At 44.4% G+C, this 19,776-nt stretch overlaps 1 protein-coding gene across 4 annotated transcripts in view; it reads left to right on the top strand.

Moving 5' to 3' along the window:
- The window catches only part of ubxn11 (UBX domain protein 11), a 155,346-nt gene that overhangs the window by 20,239 nt on the left and 115,331 nt on the right, over positions 1 to 19,776 (top strand). For 3 of the 4 annotated variants that reach the window (XM_038798207.1, XM_038798236.1, XM_038798228.1), the window contains one exon: positions 9,887 to 9,988. The exons of the other annotated variant lie outside the window; for it this stretch is intronic. In XM_038798207.1, the coding sequence (XP_038654135.1) occupies positions 9,887 to 9,988 (102 nt within the window). The remainder of the gene's footprint in view (positions 1 to 9,886; positions 9,989 to 19,776) is intronic. 4 annotated transcript variants of the gene reach the window in all.

Here is a 19,776-nt window from a genome sequence, read left to right as displayed (position 1 = left end):
TTAAAACAGAACGATTCAGCGATGAAGTAATTGTAAAGTTGGTGGAGTTAAAACAGAACGATTCAGCGATGAAGTAATTGTAAAGTTGGTGGAGTTAAAACAGAACGATTCAGCGATGAAGTAATTGTAAAGTTGGTGGAGTTAAAACAGAACGATTCAGCGATGAAGTAATTGTAAAGTTGGTGGAGTTAAAACAGAACGATTCAGCGATGAAGTAATTGTATCAGAAAGCCTATACAGAAGTAGAACCTGAATGTATTGTTATTGCATTAGAAATAATGTATTAATGAGAAAGTGAAGACCATTACATATTTGGGTAGATAAAAAATGCGCAGATGTTTATCAAGTTGTATTTCTGGTGGGTTATAGAATGGAGGTGTCGCTGGTAGCGCATGAGGTTTCAGTAGGGGCGTTTAAGAATAAGGAAAACTCAGGCGAAAATACAAAAACATTTTTATTGTCCTGGGCTGCATAAGGATGTAGTTGACTTTTGTTGTGCATGTCACACATGTCAGATGATAGAAAAGCCTTGAGCAGTACTCAAACTGACACCCTTAATACACATTCTGGCATTTGAGGAACCCTCCGAAGACAAAAAGTGGGAATCCATATTTATTGATTCTTGTGGATGTGCCTACAAGATCACTGGAGTCCATTCCATTGTAGTTTAATTTAGACGGGCAGCATGGTCGGCGCAGGCTTGGTGGGCCGAAGGGCCTGTTCCTGTGCTGTACTTTTCTTTGTTCTTTGTAATATGGTACATTTATGAGGGTTGTAGCAGAGTTGATCAAATAGTTTACCTGATACAGACTATCAAGGGAAATCCAATTAGATCAAGGATCAAATTTTATGTTGAGGTTATTCAGAGAAGTTATGGGTAGCTTATGGATAAAGCAATGTAAAACACCATGCATCATCCAGAAGTGCAAGGGGCATTAGAAAGGCAGCACCAAATGTTAAAGACCATGTTGAGGGCCTATAGTCAGGATTAACCAGAGGATTGGGATAAGGGATTCCATTGGTGCTAATTGCAAATAGGAATGCACTCAGTGGATTAACTAAATTCAGTTTGTTCGAGTTGATTAAGGAGAAATTGATTTACATAGAACATATAGTGTAGAAGGAGGCCATTCGGCCCATCGAGTCTGCACCGACCCACTTAAGCCCTTACTTCCCCCCCATCCCCATAACCCAGTAACACCTCCTAACCTTTTTTCGTCACTAAGGGTAATTTATCATGGCCAATCCACCTAACCCACACTTCTTTGGACTGTGGTAGGAAACCGGAGCACCCGGAGGAAACCCATGCAGACACGGGGAGAATGTGCAGACTCCGCACAGACAGTGACCCAGCAGGGAATCGAACCTGGGACACTGGCGCTGTCAAGCCACAGAGCTAATCACTTGTGCTACTGTGCTGCCCTAATGAGTCAGAGTTCTGAGACTACAGTTTGGAGCTATGTGTTAAACTTTAGGGAGAGATTGAATAGCATTTAAAAGTGTCACAGCATGTGATTGAAAAAAAGAGGTTGTTAAGAAATCAAAAACTCTTAGTTTTGTTAATGGGGAGAAAGTATTAGTGTTATTACCAGTGGTAGGTGACCCCTTAAAAGCTAAATTTAGGGGCAGCACTATGGCACAGTGATTAGTACTTCTGCCTCAAGGCGCCGAGGTCCCAGGTTCGATCCCAGCTCTGGGTCACTGTCCTTGTGGAGTTTGCACATTCTCCCCGTGTTTGTGTGGGTTTCACCCCCACAACCCAAAGATGTGCCGGGTAGGTGGATTGGCCATGCTAAATTGCCCCTTAATTGGTAAAAATGAATTGGGCACTCTAAATTTATTTTTAAAAAGCAATATTTAGTGGACCGTACCAAATTGAAAGGAAATTGAGTGAGGTAAATTATATGATGAGAACACCAATTAGAAGGAAAACTCATGGAGTGTCATGCTAATATGTCCAAAAAGCATTTTGATAGGGAAGGAAAGCAGGAGGATGTGTTAGTAGTTGTAACTCAGGGAGAAGAGATAAATTCAGAGGATTCTGAATTGGACGTTCCTCTAATTAGATTGGACAATGAGGAAGTAATAAGAAATTGGGATAAAGTACTGAGTTAACTTCCAGAGGAAAATCAGAGTGGCCTGAAAGAGCTATTACGATCATATGGAGCTATATGTGGGAATAAACTAGGAAGCACACATGATGTAGGTGTAGGAAATTCTGTTCCAATTAAGCAACATTGACATAGACTGAATCCACTCAAATTGGCACAGGTTCAGGAGATTAAAAGCATGCTTAAGCATGATGTCATTGAAGTAAATTGCAGTGAATGGAGCTGACCTATAGTGATCGATCCAAAACCAGATGGAACACAATGATTCTGTGTAGATTATCGGAAAGTCGATGCAGTGCTGAAGTCAGATTCGTATCCTATTCCTCATTTGGAAAACTGTTTTGAAAATATGGGACAAGAAAATTTCATTACCAAAAGTGACCTCTTGGAAAGGGTGAAGGAATGTTGGCTTTTGTAACATCAAAAGTGTTCAGTACTAATTAAAATCATGGCTTTTGGGATTATGAATGAGCCAGCAACATTCCAAAGACTGACTAATAAAGTCATTTCTGGATTAAAGAATTGTGCTGTGTACAATGATAATATTCGGTCAAATGTAGAAGGAGTATTTGGAACATTTGAAGGAACTGTTCAATCAACTATAAGAGGTGAGTTTGGTGGTAAATTTAACTAAAGGAGAGTATGCGAAATCCCAAGTCACATTCTTAGGCCATACTGTTGGACATGGTCAGATGGCCTCACGGAATGTGAAAATAAAAGCTATTGTGTTCCCCATACCATCAATGAGAAGAGAAGTTTTGAGATTTCTGGCCACGAGTGGCAGCTACAGAAAATTGGTGCCATATTTTAGCAGTGTGGTTGCTCCACTGACTGACTTTTTTAAAAATAACACAAAATTAGACGCCAGAATGTCAAGAGGCATTTGATAATTTGAGAACTGTGTTGGCCAAATCACCAGTTTTGGCAACAACAATTTGTGACAAGCATTGATGCGAGTGACGTGGGTGTTGGTACTGTACTGCTACAAGATCATGACAAGACATAGAAAGGATGACAACGAGATAGAAATGCCTGCATGTTTTTTTTCCAAGGAAACTGAATACACAACAAAAGAAGTATTCAACAATAGAAAAAGAAACATTGGGTTTGGTCATGGCATTGTAGCCTTTTAACATTTATGTTTCCAAACATTCATCAGAGACAATTATTTATACAGGTGTTATGGGCCAGGGTTTAGAGAACCCCAAAGTGTATCATGAAGTTCACCTGACCCACGACTTTTACTTGATTGTGGTATGGGGAGCACACAGCCCACTCTACAGGTGTGGTACAGCAGAAATGGAAAAGTATTTTTTTAAGCAAAACAATGTTTATTCTATGAACTCAAGTTAACCTTTTTAAAACATACAGTGAACATCTTAGCAACCATCAATTCAAATACAACCCCCAAAGAATACAGCACTAAGTAATCCTTACTTTCCATAAGACATAAAAAAACCTTTTAACAGAAGCATATCAGGTTTAAATTCACTACTGAGAGCAGTTATCACTCTGAATTCACCAAATGATCAAGAGATAGTCTTTACATGGCAGAGAGAACAACAGTATACCTGCTTTCTCTGGCTTCAGATCCAACACTAAAACGAAACCAAAAAAACACAGACACACCCAAGCTTTTCTCAAAAAGAAACTAAAAAGCAGAGCCAGAGCTCCACTCTAACCGCACTCTGACATCACTGCAGTAATATGAGCAGACAAGCATTTCTTAAAGTGACATTCTCATGATGCCTCCCCCCAAGAAAAAAAACCCATCAACTTTCATTTTTCACCTTTTCACTATCCTTTAAGAAATGCACACAGTAAATATACTTTTTCGTTTCAAAAAACAACACACGCAAACAGATATAATAATATAGTCCTTTTTTTTGTTCTTCTTCCTCCAACTGAATCCCTCTCGATTGACAGTCTATTTGAACAAGAAGGTCTCTGCATGATCCATCCATTTCTCTACGCCTCGGCATTTCTCTTTAAAGTCAAATACTTTAGTTCATTCTGATCACAGAGTCCCTTGTAATTCTCCAACACAGGAGCATTTGTTATCACAGCTTTCAGGCCGTAAAATGCCTGTTGAAACTCCGCTGTCCAATTAAATTTTCGACATGTCTTCAGCAAGTTCATCAGTGGAGCAACTATGCTGCAAAGATTTTTCACAAATGTTCGAACAAATCCACTCATGCCAAGAAATCAAATTATTTCCCGTTGTGTCGAGGGTATCGGAAACTCCCCAATAACTTTTGTTTTCACATCCCGTGGGACCATTAGACCCTGCCCAATTGTATGGCCAAGGAAAGTGACCTGGGCTTTTCCAAATTCACTTTTGGCTAGGTTTATCACCAAACCTGCCTCCTGAACAGGCGCACGTACCAGCCTCCCCGAACAGGCGCCGGAATGTGGCGCCTAGGGGCTTTTCACAGTAACTTCATTGGAAGCCTACTTGTGACAATAAGCGATTTTCATTCATTTTCATTGAAGTCGATCGAATAACTCCATCAGATGTTTTAAATGTTCTTTCCATGTCTGGCTGAAAATGACCAGATTGTCGATGCATACCACACAATTGGGTAATCCTGAAACAACTTTGTTAATTCACCGTTGAAATGTGGCTGGGGCGTTTTTCATGCCAAATGGCATGACTTTGAATTGGTATATACCAGGGGTGGGCAAACTACGGCCCGCGGGCCGCATGCGGCCCGCCAAAGGTATTTCTGCGGCCCACCAAGTCATTAAAAAAAAATTGTTTAAAAATTTTTTTTTTTTTTTTTTTTTAAATTTTTTTTTTAAGGTTAATGGGGGGGGGGCTGTTGGGTTACTTACTGGTATAGGGTGGATACGTTGACTTGAGTAGGGTGATCATTGCTCAGCACAACGTCGAGGGCCGAAGGGCCTGTTCTGTGCTGTACTGTTCTATGTTCTATATGAGGCGCCCAGAATCATAACCGGGTGAAGTAATTATTTTACTTAATATACGATGCGGCCCTTTGTGAATTGTGAATTTCTGAATGTGGCCCTTGCACGGAAAAGTTTGCCCACCCCTGGTATATACCTTCTGGAGTCATAAAAGCTGAAATCTCCTTCACCCTTTTGGATAAAGGTACCTGCCATTTACCTTTAAGTAAATCCAGTTTGGAAATAAAAGCTGATTGTCCCACTTTCTCAATGCAATCCTCCAAACGTGGAATAGGATAAGCGTCCATTCTTGTAACTGCATTAACTTTTCTATAGTACACACACAACCTTTGGGTACCGTCTGCTTTTGGTACCATCACTATGGGTGAGCTCCATTGGCTGCAACCCCTTTCAATCATGCCATTTTTAAGCATACTCTCAATCTCTTTGTTAACCTGTGCCAATTTTAAAGGGTTAAGTCTATATGGATGTTGTTTGATTGGAACAGCATTTCCCACATCTACATCATGTATAGGCATTTTAATACTTCCCAGTTTATCTCTACAAACCTGCCCACATGATATCAATAACCCTTTCAGGTCAGTCCGTTTTTCCTTTGGAAGGTAACTCAACAATCTATCCCAATTTTTAAGAACATCCTCGTTTTCCAATTTAATTTGAGGTATGTCAAATTCACAGTCATCTGGATTTGGTTTGTCACTTTGAGTTAGAATCATTAAAACCTCCTTTTTCTCTCCTTCCTTTTCAAAGTATCTTTTAAGCATATTCACATGACACACTTGCGAGTTTTCCTTCTATCTGGTGTTCTTACCACCTAATTCACCTTACTTAATTTCCTTTCAATCTGATAAGGTCCACAAAACCTTGCATTTAAAGGTTCACCTACCACTGGCAATAATACTAAAACTTTATCTCCACTGGCAAAACTACGAACCTTGGATTTCTTGTCCTCTACCCGTTTCATCACATGTTATGCACCTTTTAAATGTTGTCTAGCCAATTCACCTGCTCTATTTAATCGTTCCCTAAAATTTGACACGTAACCCAATAATGTAAGTTCCGACTGCTCACTCAACCAATTTTTCCTCCGTCAATTTAAGTGGTCCTCTTACCTCATGACCAAAATTAGTTCAAAAGGACTGAATTTGGTTGACTCATTAGGTGCATCCCTAATTGCAAACAGTACAAATGTAATTCCTTTATCCCAATCCTCTGGATAATCTTGACAATAAGCCTTCAACAGTGTCTTTAATGTCTGATGCCACCTTTCTAACGCTCCCTGCGATTCTGGATGGTACACAGTTGATTTAAATTGTTTTATTCCCAAGCTATCCATAACTTCTTTGAATAACCTTGAGGTAAAATTCGATCCTTGATCTGATTGTATTTCTCTGGGTAGTCCATATCTAGTAAAGAATTTAAGTAACTCCTCCACAATCTTTTTAGCTGTAATATTGCGTACTGGAATGGCCTCTGGAAACCTAGTAGGCACATCCATTATAGTCAAAAGATATTGATTCCCACTTTTAACTGAAGTTTTGCCATTTCTAATGCGTCAGACTGTATCTCAGGCAATTTTAAATACTCAGCTACCGCAGTAAGTACCTCATCTTTTCCTACCTTGGCAGGTAATGTTAACTGCAATGTTTTTGCGAAATCTAACAGTCTGTTTTTAATCTCTGTCCACAAGGTACTGTGTGTGACCATCTCCACCCCAAAATCTTATGAGTCTCTGAAAGAGCCATTGTCCACAACATACTCCCTACTTAAACTAAAATACCACATCTGAAAAGCACCCACAATATGCTCGCCCCTCACTCTCTTTAAGTTCACAAAGCAAATCCAATAGATAAACTTTTATCCCCCTCGAGCCCCCAATTTGTTATGGGCCAGGGTTTAGAGAACCCTGGCTTTGGAAAATGAAGCATCTTTTCATATTGCTGGTTCAGTTTTTTAAGGGGGAGTTGTGACTTATCTAAGAAATTGTCATATTTTATAGTTTGTATTTTTGCAGTAACGTTATGAAAACCTGTGTTAAACCACATGCAAACAGAATGACTGCTAAAGCCATGATTAAAAGTAAGGTATTGTGTTTGGTCCTGGCTAAACAAGTCACGGAACATCCTGTAATGGGAGGCAAAAGAATGCTGTGTGCTTTGAGTGCTATAAAATGGCTAATGAGAGGGGCCAGGTCTGTCTGAAAAGGCAGTTGCCTCCAGGGCTCGAAACTGAGCACAAGTGTTTTCAATTCAGTCCTAAAAGGTCTCCAAGGACTATGCATCAAGATAAGCAAGGAAAGCCTTGTTGTTAACTTTATGCACAAGTGGTGTTTGAAATATATGGATTTGCTGAATTGGAACATAGAGGTTTCAGAAAACAAGCTAAGATGTTGTAATTATTAACTGCAAAGCTATTTCTTTGTTGCTAATGTGCTTAATCCTCTATTCAAATTGAAGTTTTTTTAACATATCACTGACCAGCAGACAGCTGTTATCACTCCTGTGGTGCAGTAACATTTCCTCACAGTTTTATCAAGTGCAAATACTTGGCTTCAAGTCCAGGATCTTAACCAAAATTGGAGTCCTGGTCTGGACGCAAAACAGTGCAGACAAGATTGATCTCGGCTCTGACTCTCCTATTATCCTTCTCCCCAATATCGGATTAGTTATATGGAGACTTGAGAAACTGGGGCTTTTCTCTTCAGAGCAGAGAGGTTTACAGGAGATTTGCTGGAGGTATTCAAAATCATGAATGTGTTATGAAAGAGTGAATCAGCCAAAACTATTTCCAATGGCAGAAGAGTGCGGAACCAACTATTACAGATTTTACGTGATTGTCAAAATAAACAAGAAAACACAACGCAACCATCATTATTATTTTGATCTGAATGCACTGCCTGAAAGGGTGATGGAGGTAGATTAAATAGCAACAGTCAAAAGACTAAATAAAAGGATAAATACTTGAAGGTAAAATAATACAGGGCAATTGTGAAAGAGCAGGGAAAAGCAACAAATTGGATAATCTTACCAATGACTGCACAGACATACTAGTCTGAATAGTTTCACTCTGTGCTGCAAAATGCAGTGGTTATCTTTTCACATCAAGCCTGGGTGGTTGTAATGGAAGTATTACACATTTTTGTACCTGTAAGGGAACTAAAAGGCTAGTCTGGCTGTCTTCCCACTTGATTTCAGAATTAGGTGTCAGGAAAACAGTCTGAGAACACAAATTAGAAAGGTCAAGAGAACTGGTAGAGAGAGACAGGGCTGTGTGTCAATGTTGTGAATGTAGAAATTGACTCCTTGCCAGCATTTGCAGGTGCTATCAGAGGTGGATAAGGTCCAAAATGCTCATCCTCTGAGCTGATTTTTATGCAGGTGGTGGAAGTGAAGTTGCAGGGACAGAATTCCCTCTGGGCTCCAGCCCGCCCCAACCTCACAGTGATCCGATGCTAGGTTGGGCAAGGCCTCGGACAGGAAACCCAGTCTTACCTCAATTGAGGCTCTTAATGTAAGGTACATTTCACACCCAGTCTAAATGTTTAGGCTGCCCCCCCCCCCCCCCCCCCCCCCCACCAACACCCACCCCCACCCCCACCCCCACACGGTCTAGGGCTCAGGATCATGGTGCAGTTCACTGCCCAGCTATAACTATGCTATTGCTGCCGGGACTAGAAAGCTACCAGCCACCAGATTGGCTGGATGCTCTCCAAGGCAGGAATTCCTCCCAAGTGAGGGGCAGAAGTCCCACCTATTGGCAGTCAACATTCGTTTGTGCGTAAGGTGGCAGAGAGCCAGCTGGATCCCGGCCGACTCTTCGGACGCTGGAAGCTGAGCCCTAACCATCCTTAAAAATTCAGGCCAGTGTTTCAGTTTCCCGTCCCTGTTCCTGGAACCGGCCATTTTGGTTGAATCGGATTCAGAAACCAGCGGTGCTATCCACCTCCACAAGGCTAATGATGATTGTAGCTGAGCATTGTGATTGGAGGATGACTGGGATTTTTCAGTTGTCCTTCAGTTTCCCAATGTAATGGAGAGCAGTTCAACTGCCTCGTTCAGGCCGGAGAAGACCAGAAGGTCAGTGCCCAGGCAGGCCTTTCCACCTCACCCTTCAGAGTGGTTCCCATAGTAATGGACTGGTTGCTTTTTCTGATTTTTAAAAGCCTCTGATTTGGCCCTTCCACCTTTAAAGCCCTTTTGTGGACCTTCTCCTCAGGTTCTCTGCTTAACTCCAGAATCTCTCTACTCGGCTTCATGGATAGCAGTGATTGCTTTACTAAATGTGTGTGTATATGGACTAAGGGGGCATACACTGCAAACAATGTGTTTGCATGTGTGCTGAGCTCTTTGTACACCTTGTAAAGTCAACAATGTTCCTATCATCTGAGCAGAATGCACATCAATGGGAGGGTGAAAGACCAACCAAGAAAGGAACCTTCAGTTCACTCGGCACACATTGGCCATTGTATTCTGACTGCCTTGGCTGAGAAGGTAGTTTTGATGTGCACATTAGGTATATTTATGAGACGGTGTTTAAGAAGCTTTACTCAGTATTTAACCCCTGCTGTGTTGCTGTACCTGCCCTGGACGTATTTGATGGGACTGTTTAGCACAGGGCTAAATCGCTGGCTTTGAAAGCAGACCAAGCAGGCCAGCAACACGGTTCGATTCCCGTAACAGCCTCCCTGAACAGGCGCCGGAATGTGGCGACTAGGGGCTTTTCACAGTAACTTCATTTGGAGCCTACTCGTGACAATAAGCGATTTTCATTTCAAAGGAGATTTACTCAATAGAGGCAAAAATACAGCAAAACATTGACCCCCTTAAAACATTTGTCTCTTCCTGCAGATGATGAGGCTGCATTGCTGAGTGAAATCCTGCCTCCTTTATCATGGTCACACTCCTCAACATCTTCTACTTCCTCCTCGCCATCCAAATCAAAGGCAAAAGGTAAAAACACTGGAGACAGAGAAATGACCATGTGAACGAAACACAAAGGAAAAATATACAAATTAGGAGCAGGACCGTGCCATTCGGCCTCTCAAGTGTGCTTTCCCATCCAGTAAGACCATGGCTGTTCTGACTGAAGCCCCAACTCCACTTTCCTTCATCTGCCTATCTACTTTGACTCCATTGTCAATCAAGAATTTATCCAACTCAGTCTTTTTTAAAAATATGTTTATTTAAAAATATTCATATTGAGCAAAATCACCCCAAATAATCAAACATAAATACATTTATAGAAGAGAGAAACAAAAACAAAAACAAAACATAAACACATTAACTTAAACACAAAATATAAACTAAACACCCTAACAGCTGACTTGTGACTAACTCCTTAAAAAAGGAAATAAATGGCTGCCATCTTTGGTAAAACCCTTCCTCTCATGGTTTACTTAACCTTCTCCAAATGTAGAAAAGACATGAGGTCACTCAACCAAGCCGAGGTACTAGGTGGACTAGGAAACCTCCAGCCAAGCAGAATTCGTCTCCGGGCGACTAATGAGGCAAAGGTGAGGACATCTGCCTTCATCCCAGACTGAAGTACCGGCGAGTCAGACACCCTAAATATGGCCACCAGCGGACATGAATCCAACTCTACCCCTAATAGTTGTGACATGGTGTTAAAGAAAGAGATCCAAAGCTTTTCACCTTGGAAAAGGACCAGAACATATGTGATTAGCCAGTCCCTGAGAGCAACGATCACACTTATCTTATGAATTAGACGCAGCCGAGCACCTGAAGATGTGGAGTTGATCCTGTGGAGCGCCTCACTCCATTCCTCAGCGTTAAGAATAGGACCCAATTCGCCGTCCCATTTTGTCCTCACCTCACACAACATAGCAGAAACCGTTGAAAAGATATGGCCATATATGTCCGATCTATCCAAAGTCAAATTTGTCTTCAAAAGCGAAGAGGATGATGCCAAAGGAAAGGAGGGGAAAACCTCGCATGAAAAATCGTGAATTTGAAAATACCTGAGAAGACTAAAACCGGGCAGTTGGAATTTATCAGCAAAACCCTTAAAACTAGCAAATGTGCCCCCCCACCTCCACCCATGAAAAGTTTCCCAAACCACCACAGATCCTTCTCCCAAGGCTTAAACACCGAGTCCAAACGAGCTGGTAGGAAAAGATGGTTATTGAAGAGGGGGGGCTGACAAAAACAGGGAGCGGAACTTGAAATATTGCCTTAACTGCTTCCAAACCCTCAGGATGGAAAATCGCATCGGGGAAAAAGGCACCGGTATAGTAACTATTGCACAAAGACTATAATCAGTGCATGAGCTCTCTTCCATTTGTCCCCTTATGGAGCCGGGATCGCTAAACTACAACAATACATTCAGAATATTGGCTGCCCAATAGTAAAACAGTAAATTGGGTAGAGCCAGGCCCCCTGACAGTCTGTCTCATTGCATTTGGATTATGGGAGTCTTATCTGCCCAAATAAAGGAAGATACAAATTGGTAACTTTAGCAAAAAAAAGACTTGGGAAGAAAAATGGGGAGATGCTGAAAGAAAAATAGAAATCTCGGGATAGTCTGAACCCAACCCACCAAGGAGAGGGGGAGGTTATCCCACCTCTGTAAATCTGTTTTAATGTTGTCCACCAGAGTAATGCCATTTAATTTATGAAGCCCTCTTGTGGGCCACCCAGACCCCCAGGTAACGAAAGCTAGTCTTGACAAGCCGAAAAGGCAACATCCCCAGTTGGGCTCTCCTCCAAGGGGGTGTTGACCAGTAAATATTCACTCTTGTCCAAGTTCAGCTTGTACTCAGAAAAGGAATCAAAAATACGAAGCAGCTTCATTGTCCCATCCATAGAGGGTACTGGTTGCATAATATAGAGAAGTAGATCATCCGTGTAAAGGGAAGCCCAATGCTCCACCCCTCCCCGATATATCTCCCTAAACTTAACAGAGGACCTCAGCGCTAATGTAAGCAGCTCTATTGCCAAAGCAACAAGAGCAGGGACAGTGAACATCCCTGTCTTGTGCCCCTATCCAACGAAAAATCACCAGAGTTCAAGGCACTTGTATGACCACTAGCAGTGGGGCCTTATCGAGTAGCCAAATCCAAGAAAAAAAATTGTGGCCAAAACCGAGCCGCCCAAGAATCTCAAATCGATACTCCCACTCCGCTCTATCAAATGCCTTTTCGGCATCTAGGGAAACAATCACCTCCAGGTCGAGCACCGAGGAGGGGAAAAGGACAACATTTAGCAGGCGACATATATATTGGCCGACAATTGTCATCCCTTCACAAAGCTTGTCTGATCCTCCGAGATTACATTTGGTAGGCAGAGCTCCAGCTAGGAATTTAACAGACTGGTTCTACATTTGGGAGGCAGGACTCCACCAAGTAACTTAACCTCCTGCTTTTAACAGTCAGATAGGTTGATACAACCCACACTCTGTTGGGCCTTTGTCCTTCTTACAATCAAAGCGATAGAGGCCTGTGTGAAGATAGAGGGAAACAAATCTCTGGGTAAGGTGTCATTTAAAACATGTCTAGAATTAAAGGCACCAGCTGCTCTGAGAACGTCTTATAGAATTCAATTGGAAAGCCATCTGGACCAGGGGCTTTGCCACTTTGCATCAGACCAATGCATTTTAACATTTTGTCAGGGTTTAGCGGGGCTTCTAATTCACCCCTCCTCTCTATCTCCACAGTTGAGATTGATAGGCTGTCCAAAAAGTCAGTCATGACCGATCCATCCGCCGGTGGCTCCAATCTATAAAGGTCACGATAGAATGATTCCAAAGCCGCAATAACCTGAGATGGGGTAGAAACAAGGTTACTGCTCGAATTGCGTATGTGTGTGATCTCCCGGGAGGCCTCCTGCCATTTACGTTGGTGAGCCAAAGTACAATTGGCCTTCTCATTGTGTTCAGAAAACATGCCCCTTGTCCGTTGGATCTGGCTCACCACCCTGCCGGTCGACAATAGTTTTGAATTGTGTCTGTAGCTTTTTCCTACTTGCTAGAAACTCCAGGGTAAGAAAAGTAAGTCCACCACAAGAACAGAGTCCACCAACCTTTGCTACTCTATCCTCTCTGTCCTCACCAAATGTGCCTTATAGGAGATAATTTCCCCACGAAGGACCACCTTAAGGGCCTCCCACAACATGGGAGATGGGATTGACTCGGTTTTGTTAAATTTTATACAGTGCTCCATGGTAGTGGGCATGCACTCACAAAATTTCCTATTCGCTAGCAGTGTTGTGTCTAACCTCCATGGCAGACATTGGTTGGGGTCAGACTCCAGTGCCAAATCCACAAAGTGTGGGGCGTGGTCCAAAATAACAATCGCTGAGTACTCAGCCGCCACCATTGGAGGGAGAAGGGACTTCTGTATACCTGATGAACATGCAAAAAAAAATCATTATCTCCTGGGTGCAAGAAGCGCCAAGGATCTACGCACCCTCATCTGCTCCATTAAAGATAGCAAAGCCCGGGCCACCCCCGATGGAGTAAGAGATTTGGGCTTGGAATTATCCAACCCAGGTGCAAGACACAGTTCAGGGCCCCACCCAAAATGAGTTGGTGCGAGTCCAAATCGGGGAGGGAGGCCAGCAAGGAATTAATAAAATTCATATTATTCCAGTTTGGGGCGTTTATCAAAACCCAAATGAAAGATCTGTCCTACCAATCCTTTTGCAGCCTGGTTTGGTCTCTGACCTGCGAATGGGTCTCTTCCAAAAATACTACATCGGAATTTAAGCTCCTAAAGTGAGCAAATACCCTTAATCTTTTCACTGAACCGTTCAGACCTCTAATGTTCCAGGTGGCCAAGCGTATTGGAGGCCTCCCACCCCTCCTCAATCTGGAGTCAGCCATTTCCATTAAGAGAGATTACCCAAAAGATACTTAAAAAGTATAACAAACAGACCCACCCAACCAAATCAGAAGACTGAACAAAGAAAAATCTGTAGACACTGTCAACAAACTACCTCCAGCCCCCAACCCCCTTCCCCCTTCCCTCTATGCATTGCCCTTGAATACAGCCACACCCCAATGCAATCACAAATATAGCCAAGGCATACATAGAATACTAAAATCTATTGCTAGCAAACCTAAACAAAATATGAGCCCTCAGCTCATAATCTGAAAAAAAAACCTACTATTATGAGCTGCAGCCAACCCTTCAAAACAGCTCCTGTTAGCTAACTCTTGGGTTAGCAGGGAGGTTCCTGACTGGAGATACGAAAAATAGTTACATACAAAAAGATACCAAAATCGCTTGTGGTCCGAGGGTAGAACACACCAAACCAAGTTCCACTTTTATACAGCGCAGCCCTCTTCTTCGCCAGCTCCGCACCCACATCTCAATAGAACTAGATGGCAAGCCCTCCCATTTAAAATCACAATTCTCCTTTGCCCATCTTTTAATAATTTTTCAAATAATCTTTATTGTCACAAGTAGGCTTACATTAACACTGCAATGAAGTTACTGTAAAACCTAGTCGCCACATTCCGGCACCTGTCCGTGGACACAGAGGAAGATTTCAGAATATCCAAATGACCGAACAGCACGTCCTACGGGACTTGTGGGAGGAAACCGTAGCACCCGGAGGAAACCCACACAGACACAGGGAGAATGTGCAGACTCCACACAGACAGTGATCCAAGCCGGGAATCGAACCTGGGACTCTGGCACTGCAAAATAACAGTGCTAACCACTGTGCTACCATAGTGTCCACCACTGTGCTACCATGCCACCCACGATAGAACCCTTTCTTTCTCCTTGAAGCTGTGAAACTGTAGCACGCAGTGGATCCTCAGGACAAGGCTTGGCTGGAGTGTACATTGGGCTCAATCCAACTCAGGAGGGGATGTGAATCCATCCTTTTCCACCATCTTACTGAAAATGTCTGAATGTATTCTGTGGGCATTGGGCATTCCATTCCCTCCAGCAGCCCCACAATTCAAATATTTTGCCTTTTGGATCGATTCTCTAGATTATTCACCTTGGTCTTCAATGACGTGTTCACTTCGACTACTAAATATATCTACACTTCCAGCAAGGCAATTCGATCACTGTGGCTCCAAAGGGCCACTTCCATATCTTTTATTGTGGCTCCTTGGGTTTCATGGTTTCATTGATTAACCCCAGGTCTTCTCGAATGGGAGCCAAGGCCTCTTCCATTGATTTCCGGAGGTCCTCTGACACAATTCGTTGGTGCTTTTCGAACGACTTTGCCAAAGAACTAGAATGCACATCGGCTGTCAGTGGAGTGAACGGACCACCAGAGACTTATTCCACCATTTTACCTGTCAATTAACTCTGAGCGGCCTCCGACTCCGTCAACAAACTTTTGCTTTCCACCTTCTTTTCTCTGACTTTCTGGGGCATTTCAGTCAAACAGAATCATTATTCCATTAACTGCATTAATTTTCAAGAGAAAACAATCTGTGATACTAAGAAAAGGGGGGGGGAATGCAGTACTTTACTAGGAACCACCCTGTGCTCGTCTTCCCCCTGCATTATGTCACTAGATGTCCCTATCCAACTTGATCTTAGAAACTATTCAATGACCCTGCCTGCAACTCTCTGGGGAAGAGAGTTCCACAGACTCTTGAGCCTCTGGGGGGGGGGGGGGGGGGGGGGGGAAGTTCTCATCACTATCAAATGGGAGACCCCTTATTTTTAAACTGTGTCCCTCAAGTTCTAGCCTCACCCTCAAGGGCAAACAACCTTTCAGTATCCACCCTGTCAAGACCCCTCAGGATCTTAGATGTTTCAATAAGATCACCCCGCATTCCTCCAAACTCCAATGAAGACTGGTCCAAAGTGTCCAATCTTTCCTCAAAAATATCTCCTCACCCCGGGAATCAGACGAGTGAACCTTCTCTGAACTGCTTCTATTGCAATTATGTCCTTTCTTAAATAAGAAGACCAAAATTGTACACGGTACTCTAGATGTGGTCTCATGAATGCCTTGTACAACTGTAGCAAATCATCCCTACTTTGATATTCCACTCCTTTTGCAATAAACAGCAACATCCCATTTGCTTCCTCATCACTTGCTGACCCGTCTTATTAACTTTTTCTGCTTCACAAGATGGGGGGGGGGGGGGGGGGGGGGGGGGGGGGAGAGGGGGAAAATGCACAGAGCCCGAGTCAGATGAGCTTGGTGATGATGGAATTTTATAGGCGAACAGGAGGTCACAGAGATGCAAGAACAAGGTGGGGGTGGCACAACTGTGGAGAGATCCAAATATTTGCAAAAGAGCTTTAAATGTATGGGTTAAGTGACAGAGGTCAGGAATGATTAGTAGCTAGGATGATCAGTGGGCAAGGCTTGCAGCCGCTTTCATACAGGCAGCAAAGATTGGGAAGAACTGTTCAGAGTGTACAGAATGGGAGGTTGGCCAGCAGAGCACTGCAATAGTTGAATCTTGAAATGATAAAGGCTTGGATGAGAGTTTCAGGAACAGTAAGACAGAAACAGGAGTGGAAATGGCTGATAATATAGAGGAGAAAGTAGGATGTCTTTGTGATGGAGTGGATGTTGGTCAGAGATAATCTTGAGGATTCAAACAGGCTGGCTCAGCATGAGACATATAGCCAGGGAGAATGATGGAGTTATAATCAAATGTAGCGTGGTCGAGGACCACTGCAATCTCCAAATGATTAGCTGAAGGAAATTGCAGTTCACCTGAAACTGGGTATCAGGCAAACAGTCTGACAACACCAAATGGAAGGGCCAAGAGAGGTGATAGCGATGGGGCTGGATGTCAACAACATGGATGTAGAGGTTAAGTCCGTCGATCTCCAGATCGGATGTGGACAAGATCCAAACATGCCATAACCAGCTGGGTCTGTCTGTTTCCCAACCCTGTACCTGGTGCCGGCCATTTTTGGCTGAGGCAGATTCAGAGATCGAGAGGGCTGCCCACTCTAATGATCTAGGTAGCTAATTAAACTTAGCCAAGAGTGTGGTTACACGCTGTGAAGGAAGGTCAACTGGGGATTTTCAGTAGCCCCCAGTTTCCTGATGTAACAAGGAATAGTTCAACTGCCTGTATTAAGTGCTGAGCAGCAGGTCAGAGGGCCAATGCTCCAGGCAGGCATACAGGCCTTCCCTGTTTGCCTGGAGGCAGGTGCAACCAAAGGCCATCCTTGAGAGGGGCTCCCACTAACAGTGGTGGACCGATCACTTTTTCTGCTTTTGTAATTAAAATGTTTTTAAGCCACTGATTGGCCCTTCAGTTTTGAGAGCCTGCCTGCCACCCTTGATTGGTCAAGGAACCTGTCTCCATGTCAATTAAGTGGGCACCCAATCAAATTACAGAAGAATTCCTGTTTCCAAGCCCAAGGAGGTGTGTTTGCATCCGAGAAAAAGGCCAAGGTTCTGTTTCCTGCCTCTTAAAGCAAAACTCAGCCCTGTGTCTTTCGATATCCTCGAGGGAGCTCCAGAGGCACAATGCAGGATTTGGAAGAGTAGCCACTGCTCAAGATGGTGTTTGCTCTGTTTGAATCTTACCCAAATCATCAGATAGGTAAGATTGGAACCAAGCATAGGAACATTGAAGTTGGAGTAGACCTCTCAGCCGATCGGGTATACTCTGCCATTCAATTAGACTGAGGCTCTAAAGCTGGATAGTATTTACATTTGTACAATAATGTTAGATTTTCAGAAGACTGTCGGGTTTCACTGGGGTCCCTATCACTTAGCGGTAGGCGTTGTTTCTTGTTTCCCCCTTCTGTATCCTGGTGCGTTTGGGGTTTCTCCCCTCTTTATTTCACTGGTGGTTGAGGGGAGGGGAGTCACGCTCCCTACTTGGTGTTCCCTCCCCCCTCCCCAGCCTCAGGAATTCTGCCAGGTCTGTGAGCCATTCCAAGGCCCAGGCAGTGCCGCCACCTTCCACCGTACCAGAAGTCACCACCTGCCGTTCAGTGAGGCCAAGGCCAGGGCATCTGCCTCTTTTCCTGTTCAGACATCTTGGTGATCTGATACCCGGATGACTGCCACAGACAGGCACGGCTCCACCTCAACCCCCACCACCTTGGACATAGCCTCGAAGAAGGCCATCCAGAATTCCCTGTGTCTGGGCATGACCAGAACGTGTAGGTGTGAGTGGCCGGACCCCCCTGACACCGCTCGCACTTGTCCTAAACCTCCGGGAAGAACTCTCTCATAAGTGCCTTAGTATGGTGCGCTCTGTGCACCACCTTGAGCTGTATCAGGCTTAGGCCAGCACAGGAAGACGTGGAGTTGACTCTGTGCAGTGCCTTGATCCAGAATCCTCCCCCTATCTCCTGCCCAGATCCTCTCTCACTTTCATCAGGAATCGCCCTAACCTTTTCCATCAGCTCCTGTATATGTCACCACACTTGTCATCTCTTAACCTCGCCAGCCCTATCTTGGTGTCCAGGCCTTTGGAGAAATCTTTCTTCTCCTTGCAGAGAAAGTTACACAGCTGCAGATATTTGAGCTTGTTCCCTTTTCTGGAGTTAGAGCTTCTCTGTGGGATCCCCCAGGATCGCGTCTGTCGTCCAAGTACATGTCCTTTACCGCCAGCTATCCTGTGTCCCCTCCCCATGCCTTAAATGAGACTGCCCTGCCAACTAATCTGGCCACCCCCTTGACCTGGTGTCGAAGCATGAGTTGTCCCACCCAGCCCTTCCTTACCCGCTGTCTGTCTGTCTGTCTCTCTCTCTCCCTCCTGTAGTGTTAACCATACTCACTCAGGCCCAGCATTGTCCAATCCAGTCTGCCCTCGTTCACGGGCCATTCAAAATGACCACCAACTGATTCCCCTTTCTCGCCGTCTCCACGTGTAGCCCGTTGCAACCAGTTCTCTCCCCCACCCCCACCCTGTCACTCCCTTTCGCTCCCCCCCTCCCCACCCTTATGTTTGCATCTCCTAATTCCCCCCTCCTTCGGCTCTATCCCCCCACCTATATCCCTGACCCCTCCTTCTTTTGCCCTTTGTATCCCCTGAATTTCCATCTTTCTCCTTACTCCTGCCAGGCGCCCCCTCCCTCCAGGGAGGCATGCTGCGGCCTCCACCTTCACTGTACTCCCATACACCAGCTTTCTTGTTAGTGCAGCGGCTCCCATCTCGATCTGGTTCCCCTATTGAACCCCCATCTACCTTTCCCCCTGCTACCCCTGCACTCTCCGTCCCTCTACCCACATTCTTTCCTATCTTTCTTTCCCTTGGCCTTCGTATACCCATGAGCGCTCTTACTGTCCGCACCTCGATCATGTAGAGTGTGGATTTGGCGCTGTTAAATTCGGAATGGCGCTTGGCCAGGTCCGCCCCAATGTCCTGGTACAAATGAATGGGATGTCCCTCACATTTGCACTTTTTGCCCATTCCTTATGTAGGTACTTGTGGAACTTCACAATCATTGTCTGCGAAGTTTCCCCAGCTCTGTGCCGCTGACGAAGCAACCAGTGGGCGCAATGCATCTCAGGGGGCTTGGCGCAGCCCTCTTTGCCGACCAGTTTTGTGACCATCTCCGAGACGTATTTCCCTCCGGCGGCCCCACAATGTTCACATTTTGGCGGGGACATAGGGCGCCACGGTAGCACAGTGGTTAGCACTGTGGCTTCACAGCACCAGGGTCCCAGGTTCAGTTCCCGCCTTGGGTCACTGTCTGTGCGGAGTCTGCACGTTCTCCCCGTGTCTGCGTGGGTTTCCTCCGGGAGCTCCGGTTTCCTCCCATGAAAGACGTGCTGTTAGGTAATTTGGGCATTCTGAATTCTCCCTCTGTGTACCCGAA

This window comes from Scyliorhinus canicula, chromosome 1, assembly GCF_902713615.1.
Source record: "Scyliorhinus canicula chromosome 1, sScyCan1.1, whole genome shotgun sequence".
In the NCBI taxonomy this organism is placed as follows: Eukaryota; Metazoa; Chordata; class Chondrichthyes; order Carcharhiniformes; family Scyliorhinidae; genus Scyliorhinus; species Scyliorhinus canicula.
This window is presented reverse-complemented; position numbering and strand designations above follow the sequence as displayed.